Source organism: Sinocyclocheilus anshuiensis, unplaced genomic scaffold (genome assembly GCF_001515605.1).
Source record: "Sinocyclocheilus anshuiensis isolate Anshui unplaced genomic scaffold, SAMN03320099.WGS_v1.1 scaffold1299, whole genome shotgun sequence".
NCBI lineage: Eukaryota > Metazoa > Chordata > Actinopteri > Cypriniformes > Cyprinidae > Sinocyclocheilus > Sinocyclocheilus anshuiensis.
In genome coordinates this window covers 585,190-593,539 of record NW_015538011.1, presented here as the reverse complement: position 1 = coordinate 593,539, position 8,350 = coordinate 585,190, and the positions used below count along the sequence as shown (strand labels likewise).

At 36.0% G+C, this 8,350-nt stretch overlaps 2 protein-coding genes across 3 annotated transcripts in view; both read left to right on the top strand.

Moving 5' to 3' along the window:
* The window catches only part of gk5 (glycerol kinase 5), a 19,044-nt gene extending 11,739 nt beyond the window's left edge, over nt 1-7,305 (top strand). Inside the window, exons 11-16 of the mRNA XM_016472719.1 lie at nt 513-617; nt 827-921; nt 1,046-1,149; nt 3,231-3,290; nt 3,371-3,504; nt 5,953-7,305. Of these exons, the coding sequence (XP_016328205.1) occupies nt 513-617; nt 827-921; nt 1,046-1,149; nt 3,231-3,290; nt 3,371-3,504; nt 5,953-6,119 (665 nt within the window). The 3' untranslated portion in view covers nt 6,120-7,305. The remainder of the gene's footprint in view (nt 1-512; nt 618-826; nt 922-1,045; nt 1,150-3,230; nt 3,291-3,370; nt 3,505-5,952) is intronic.
* Nucleotides 7,306-7,523: 218 nt separating this feature from the next.
* Nucleotides 7,524-8,350, top strand: part of LOC107677693 (protein phosphatase 1 regulatory subunit 7-like) — an 18,102-nt gene continuing 17,275 nt past the window's right edge. For both annotated transcript variants that reach the window (XR_001632876.1, XM_016472699.1), the window contains exon 1: nt 7,524-7,627. Coding sequence is in view for 1 of the 2 variants with exons in the window: in XM_016472699.1 (XP_016328185.1) it covers nt 7,588-7,627 (40 nt within the window). In the remaining variant the exon portion in view is untranslated. The remainder of the gene's footprint in view (nt 7,628-8,350) is intronic.

Below are 8,350 nucleotides of genomic sequence, written 5' to 3'. Positions count from 1 at the left end.
TCGTGCGCCACTGATAAGGCTGCCTCCTTAACGCACACCTAAAATTCGAATGCAACGTTTTTGCATTCGAATGTGGATTTTTATTTTAAATTCGACGAATATTCGAAATTCGAAAAAAAAATTTGACAGCCCTACTGAAGACTGGAGTAATGATGCTGAAAATTCAGCTTTGTTATCACAGGAATAAATTACTTTTTTAAATATATTAAAATAGAAAACGCTTCTTTTAAATTGTCATAAGGTTTCACAATATTACTGTTTTTACTATATTATTAATCAAATATATGCAGCCTCAGTGAACATAAGAGACTTCTCTCATAAACATTAAAAATCACTTTCCAACCTCAAACCTTTGAACGGTAGTGTACATCACTGGAAACAGCAGGTTAGGGCACGATGCGGCTCATTACTCATCATGAATTAGTGTGGCGAGATAGTAATGCGTCCATTCGTTGGTCCCTCTTTATATCTCTCTTTTTCATGGCGTTCCGTATCATCTGTTTTCTGAATAGGCCTTTATCCACTGGTGGGCTGGAAGATCGGTGCTGATGTTGTGTATCTGGCTGAAGGTAATGCCGCTGGAACAGGTGCTGCCATTAAATGGGCCCAGGATCTAGGTGAGGAGGCGGACTAATGTGCATCTACAAGCCTACACACATTTCTTAACTTGAATATGTATTTTTCACTACATAAAAACAAAAAACCATTCCAGATAGTAGATGCATGTTCCACTCCGTTATGAGAATTTTTTTTAACTTGGATTGATTAAATTAATGAAAAATAATTTTATTATTGTAGCGTAATTTCTTTGGTGCCTGTCTTTCAGAGCTCTTTTCTGATGTGACTGAGACTGAGGCCATAGCCACTAGTGTGGACGACTCAGACGGCGTGTATTTTGTGCCTTCTTTCAGCGGCTTACAGGTGTGTTTGTGCATCCGTGATACTGTTTTTAAGTCGCTGTTCATCTCAAGGATTTGTTGTAAATATGAGAGATTTTTAAACGGTGTCATGTCATTTCAAGACGCTCTCTCTTTATGTGCTACAGGCCCCTCTGAATGATCCTAAAGCTTGTGCCTCTTTCATGGGCTTAAAACCATCCACAACCAAGAGACATCTAGTCCGATCCATTCTGGAGTCTATAGCGTTCAGGTGAGCTCGAAAGATCTGACTGTATCAACATAAGATCTCTCATCAGTCAAAGAATGTGATCTGTTAAAACTATAAAACGTCAGAAGGGACTGTGTCAGAATGAAAAATTAACCAGGGCTTTGGGGAAAATGGGCAAATCTCAGCCCTAATACAGGTGCATCTCAATAAATTAGAATGTCGTGGAAAAGTTCATTTATTTCAGTAATTCAACTCAAATTGTGAAACTCGTGTATTAAATAAATTCAATGCACACAGACTGAAGTATGGTGTGCTTGACTGGCCAGCAAACTCACCAGACCTGAACCCCATAGAGAATCTATGGGGTATTGTCAAGAGGAAAATGAGAAACAAGAGACCAAAAAATGCAGATGAGCTGAAGGCCACTGTCAAAGAAACCTGGGCTTCCATACCACCTCAGCAGTGCCACAAACTGATCACCTCCATGCCACGCCGAATTGAGGCAGTAATTAAAGCAAAAGGAGCCCCTACCAAGTATTGAGTACATGTACAGTAAATGAACATACTTTCCAGAAGGCCAACAATTCACTAAAAATGTTTTTTTTATTGGTCTTATGAAGTATTCTAATTTGTTGAGATAGTGAATTGGTGGGTTTTTGTTAAATGTGAGCCAAAATCATCACAATTAAAAGAACCAAAGACTTAAACTACTTCAGTCTGTGTGCATTGAATTTATTTAATACACGAGTTTCACAATTTGAGTTGAATTACTGAAATAAATGAACTTCTCCATGACATTCTAATTTATTGAGATGCACCTGTAAAAACAAAAGTGAATTTGTGACTTTAAAACACTGTGCAAGCCAAATTAATCAAGCAGTTCTCATATACATAGTGCTGGATTGCTTCAAATCATCTGTTATTGTTCTTGTTCTGATAAAACGCAAGATAACCTAAATAAATGATTAACACTGGTGGAAATTAAAATATTTGAGCATCAGAACGCTGCAGGACAATGTGCATTTACAAGCCTACACACATTTCTTAACTTGAATATAGACTTTGTCCTCAACTGGCATATCCAGTCCTGTTTGTAGAATTTAGCTTAGTGTTTAACACTCTTTATTTATTAAGATTTATTGATAAACTAAAAAAGGAATTCTCCACAATTAATGCACAACTAATGCTAAACCATCACTACAGGTTTTTTCTCTTTTTTACTGCAGGCAATGGTCACACTATGAAATAAAACCAAGTTTATTCCCAGACCACCTGCAAATTCTTAGGCCACTTCATCTCAAACGGTGTTCGCAGGGATGAAAATGTCACATGAGATATAAAGCATGTTGGCACATTTTGAGACCCATGATGATGCTTTGCTTTCTCCATCTCTTTCTCACATATTGTTATTAATGTAAAAATGAGTTCTTTGATTATCATCTGCCTTGGTTCTGCCACTGCACAATCAGAAAAAAGAAATGAGAAGGTGACTGGATACAAACCAATAAACCCTTGGTGTTCTATACCAATCTAGAGTAGTTCATCAGGCCTCACATATTAATAAAGATCAGTTTCAACTTGCTTGCTCTTTCAACAGTTATCCCCATCAGAGAAATAAGGCTGAATTCAATAGCGCAGCATAGTTTTTTCTTGTGTCCTTTTGTTCCTACGGCACTCCTCTGATGGTATCTTTGCTCATCATACTTTTTAATATCTACTCTTGTAATGGAAACAGACATCCACTAAATTTGAGATTGGACCCTATACATATACACACACACACACATGTGGAATTTTTTCTGTTCCTTTGTTTGAACTTTAAATGTATGTCATAACCTATGTATCGTGCATCTCTAGTTATCGTGGATTTCTTTTTTCTTTTTCTTTTTTTATATCGATCGATTTTTGGATTGTTGTCTCACATAGATTATTGTTTTTAGAACATTGTTAAATGTAATCTTCAGCAAATCTCAAAATGAATATACATTTTTCATACTGTACATTATAATGCAAAAAATATATTGACTTTTCCAACCCCATCTCATGAGAAAATACTTTTTTTTTTTTATTTAAACAAGTTAGCGGTTTAATATGGTTTTGTATGTTCTAATTCTGATTTTCAGGAACAAGCAGCTCTTTGAAGTCATGCTTAGAGAAACCCGTATTCCTATCACTAAAATCAGGTGAGGGTCTGTTAGTTTGTCGTATTTGCATAGCTTGATCCTGCCTGTCTGAACGTTTGCATATTGCTACACATTTACAGGGCAGATGGAGGTGTTTGCACCAATAATTTCATCATGCAACTCACAGCCGATCTGTTGGGGCGTAAGATCGAACGTCCAAGCCACTTTGACATGTCCTGCCTTGGAGCTGCTTTTGTTGCAGGACTAGGAACAGGTAAGGAACAAGTCACATTAGAGTGCAAAAAATAACTCTTCCTAATCTAGGCTTAATCCATCTTAACTCTATAAAGCCTACAGGTGCATCTCAAAAAATTAGAATATCATGAAAAAGTTTTTGTGTAACTTATTTCAAAAAGTGAAACATTCATATATTCTAGATTCATTACATGTAAAGTAAAACATTTCAAAAGTGTTTTTGTTTTAATTTTGATGATTAGAAAAGTCAAAAATCCAGTATCTCAAAATATTAGAATATTTACATTTGAGTGTAATTTAAATGACCATCCCTACAGTATAAATTCCGGGTATCTCTTGTTTTTTGAAACCACAATAATGGGGAAGACTGCTGACTTGGCAATGGTCCAGAAGACAATCATTGACACCCTCCACAAAGAGGTTAAGTCACAGAAGGTCATTACTGAAAGGGGTGGCTGTTCACAGAGTGCTGTATCAAAGCATATTAAATGCAAAGTTGACTGGAAGGAAGAAATTGGGAAGGAAAAGGTGCACAAGCAACAGGGATGACCTCAAGCTTGAGATTACTGTCAAACAAAGCCGTTTCAAACACTTGGGAGAACTTCACAAGGAGTGGACAAGCTGGAGTCAGTGCATCAAGAGTCACCACGCTCAGACATCTTCAGGAAAAGGGCTACCAAGCCAATTTGCTCAGTGGTCCAAAGTCCTCTTTTCAGATAAAAGTAAATTTTGCATTTCATTTGGAAATCAAGGTCTGGAGGAAGACTGGAGAGGCACAGAATCCAAGCTGCTTGAAGTCCAGTGTGATGTTTCCGAAGTCAGTGAAGATTTGGGGTGCCGTGGCGCCTTGTGTTTTATCAAGTCCAAAGTCAATGCAGCCGTCTACCAGGAGATTTTGGAGCACTTTATGCTTCCATCTGCTGACAAGACTTAGCACCTGCCCACAGTGCCAAAACCACTTCCAAGTGTTTTGCTGACCATGATATTACTGTGCTTGATTGGCCAGCCAACATGCCTGACCTGAACCCCATATGGAATCTATGGGATATTTTCAAGAGAAAGTTGAGAAACAGTCGATCCAACCATACAGATGAGCTGAAGGCCGCTATTAAAGAAACCTGTGCTTCAATAGTGCCTCAGCAGTGCCCCAGGCTGATCGCTTCCATGCCACACCTCACTGATGCTGTAATTTGTGCTCAAGGAGCCCCGACCAAGTATTGACTGCATAAATGAACATACTTTAAAGAATTTGAGCTTTTCTGTTTTGCAAATCCTTTTTTTTTTTTTTGATCTTTTGAAATATTCTAATATTTTGAGATACTGGATTTTTGACTTTCATGAGCTGTAAGCTCTAATCATCAAAATTAAAACAAAAAAACTTTTGAAATGTTTTACTTTGCATGTAATGAATCTATAGAAAATATGAAAGTTTCACTTTTTGAAATAAGTCAGAAACTTTTTCACGATATTCTAATTTTTTTAGATGCACCTGTATATTGTATCATAATTGGTACACAAATTTCTAAGGCCCCTAAATAATCAACATGACCAGAACTTATCTACTACATGCCTTCTGTTGTCTGATTGATAGTTTATACTTGTTTAGCAAGGCCTTTTAGTATCATTTTAAAAGCATGGTACACATGTCTTTTGCTGTAAAATCTTTACTGATTTTTATGAAGTAAATGTAAGAATGTCTTTCATATTTCAAGACAAACACTTACTGGTTTACTTATAATTATCCATACATTTAGGAAAAATTCTTGATACAACATGATACTTCAGACTTTTGAGGAAAGTTTATTTGTACATCTCTCCATCATCATTGTATTGCATTGCATTATATATTTTGCCCCCCACAATAAAATCTACATAGCTTTGATCATAAAACTAAGCATTTAATTATCATCTTACTAAGACATATTGTATGGAAGCATATAGGTAGCGAAATTCAATTTAAAATGCAATATGCAAAATAGCAGTGCAATATTAAAATTTGCATGCAATTTACATATTAAGACTACTGTTGGAAATGGCAAATGTAAATTATATAATTTAATTTTCATTTTACTTTTGCACCAAACTTTGCACGTATGGGTAATGGAAAATGTAAATTTAAATACAGAAATACAATGCCATTTTGAATATTGTGTTGCCATTTTGAATATTGCATTGCCATTTTGAATATTGCATTGCCATTTTGCATATTGCATTTTAAATTGAATTTCGCTACCTGTATGCTTCCATAATATTGAGTGATAACTGGTATTTATTTATATGCATTTTATGCAAGTAGTCTGCTATACTGATGTATCAAATATGATACGCAATGAAACCCATGCAAGCTTTTTTTTCCTTCCTAATTTTTACCTAAAGGTTCAATGAAACATTTTAAAAAAATTGATGTATTTCAAATGTCAGGCTTTAAAGGGTTAATCTGGCCATTTTATTCTAAATCATCCTTTAGGCTACTGGAGGAACCAAGAAGAGCTGAAGAAGCTTTTGACCACTGACCAACATTTCCTTCCCTGGAGGAGTAAAGCAGATTGGGACAAGGGCAGTCCATACAGAGGTGTACTGCAGAGCTGGGAGAGGGCTCTTCAGCGCTCTATGCACTGGTATAGCCAGCCCTGATTTACCAGAATACAAGTTGATTCTGTAAACTCCATGTTCATGTGAACGGGTTTAGGGCGATTCTCTCTCACACTGAGAAAACGCTTGAACAGTATGGTTTCCAATCTGGACTTGGAAACTCGCATATCAACTGTTAGTTACAGTTTTGCCAAATCATGAGGGATTTTACAGATTTACAGCTTGTTTGTGTAAATCCAAGTCACCTTGTTGTGAATCCAGTGGAATTATGATGATGAGGTGACAGGCTGCAGCACAATTCTTACTTCAGAATAAGACGGATGTATTATTATGATTTTGCCAATCAATAAATTAGGCTCTCAAAATCAATCAGTGCCTTTAACCAAATACTGTTGTTTTATTTTGTACAGTTACTCATCTCCCAAAGGATGACATCTCACCCTAAAGGAGTATTGTAATTATATGTAACTAGTGTTGTTTACATAGATGGGAGTTTTTTTTTTAATACTCTGAGTTAACACACTGTGCATTCATTGCATGTATGGTAATTTATACAAGCATTCATTAATGTTGTTGTAATTTTCATGTAATTTTAGTTGATATTTTCTAATTGCATATATAGTCTTGGCATTATGTACATCAGAATACAAAGAGAATGCTGCAAACATGGAAAACTTGTTACCTGAAGTACTATATTTCGTAATCCATTTTATTTTTTTTTTTTTGCTTTATGCATCCAACCTGCTATACTTGTTTGTATGTAAAACATTAGCAGTGTCACAGTTTGCCACATCATACTATCAACAGTGGCTAATAATAGCATACATTCAACTGTAGTAAAAATGAGTAACTGTGAAACTGTATGATATCCTAGGCTTTTATCAGGATCTTAAAGAAAGAATCGACAGAGAATATTTTGTAAAGATAAATGTATTAATAGATTGTCAAAGAACTCTTAACATTGTGCCATGTTTCATGTTAGTATGTGAAATTAGTTGTTTTAATAAATGTTCAGGTTCAAATTGTATGCATTGTCATGCAAATAAAGCAATGGTTTTCATTCTGGGGTCAATGACCTGATAAACATTGTAAAATGCATGGGTCTAAAAATTGTTAAAGTAATGTTTTAATGAAAGTGCTGGGGCTCCCTATGTCTTATAACTCAGTCTGCCGAACAATGTAATCAAATAACAGTGCAAAGTGAATAAAGTCTTTCAATAAAATGCTGAACCGAATAAGGAATCATTAATTATATATGTAAAGGATTCTAGGACGATACATCGGTATGAACAAGAAATTATAGCAGATTTATTTATAATAACTTACAAATTATAATCGCGTAGCATTTTTTTGTGTGTGTGTTTTTATGTGTGTTTGGTTTTGTCGTGTGTTAAATTTATTATATAATCGTATTTATTTATAGTCCATGGGTGTAGGAAACGGATGTCGGGTTTGCTATTGGTCAATCTAGTTGTCAATCATATAGTAAAGTGGGCGGGTTTAAAGGAAAATGGCGACTTTATCTGTCGGAGAGCCTCAAGAGATGGAAGGTGAGCTAACTTGTCTATTTTTAATGATTTATTTTCAACAGAGCTTCTAATAAGCCAGAGATTATTCTTTTTGCTCTCACCCTCTGTAACCAAGCTGAGTTTTTATTTTTAATCAGTTACTGCTCTTACCATTCATTCAGACTGTAATGTTGTGATTGTTTACGTTTATCACACAGCAAACTAAAGCTAACGTTACTCTTATAGTCTGCAGGCATGAAATGGTGATAAAAGCTGCTTCGTTTCGTGGTAGCTCTTTTAAGTGTATTTAAATTCCAGACCTGTTTTCAGCTGTGTCTATAGTGGACAGGGCGTCAATGCCAGCACACCTTGCGGGTTAGATGATGTAGCCCACCAGCTCACGTTACCTGTCAAAGTCTCACCTGTTCGAATGGATAAAGTCTAGGAGAACCTGACTGTGAGCTATCAGACGTGACAAATCGAGCTTTTCTCGACGCCTCCATTTGTTTCCAGCTGCTGTATCAGCACAGTTTGCCAGCATGCTGCTGCTGTGGGACGAGGGTGTGTGGGATGGGTTCATTTAAAGGGGTCATATGGTGTTGCTAAAAAGAACATTATTTTGTGTATTTGGTGTAATGAAATGTGTTTATGCGGTTTAAGGTTAAAAAAACACATTATTTTCCACATACTGTACATTATTGTTTCTCCTCTATGCCCCGCCTTTCTGAAACGCGTCGATTTTTACAAAGCTCATCGGTCTGAAAA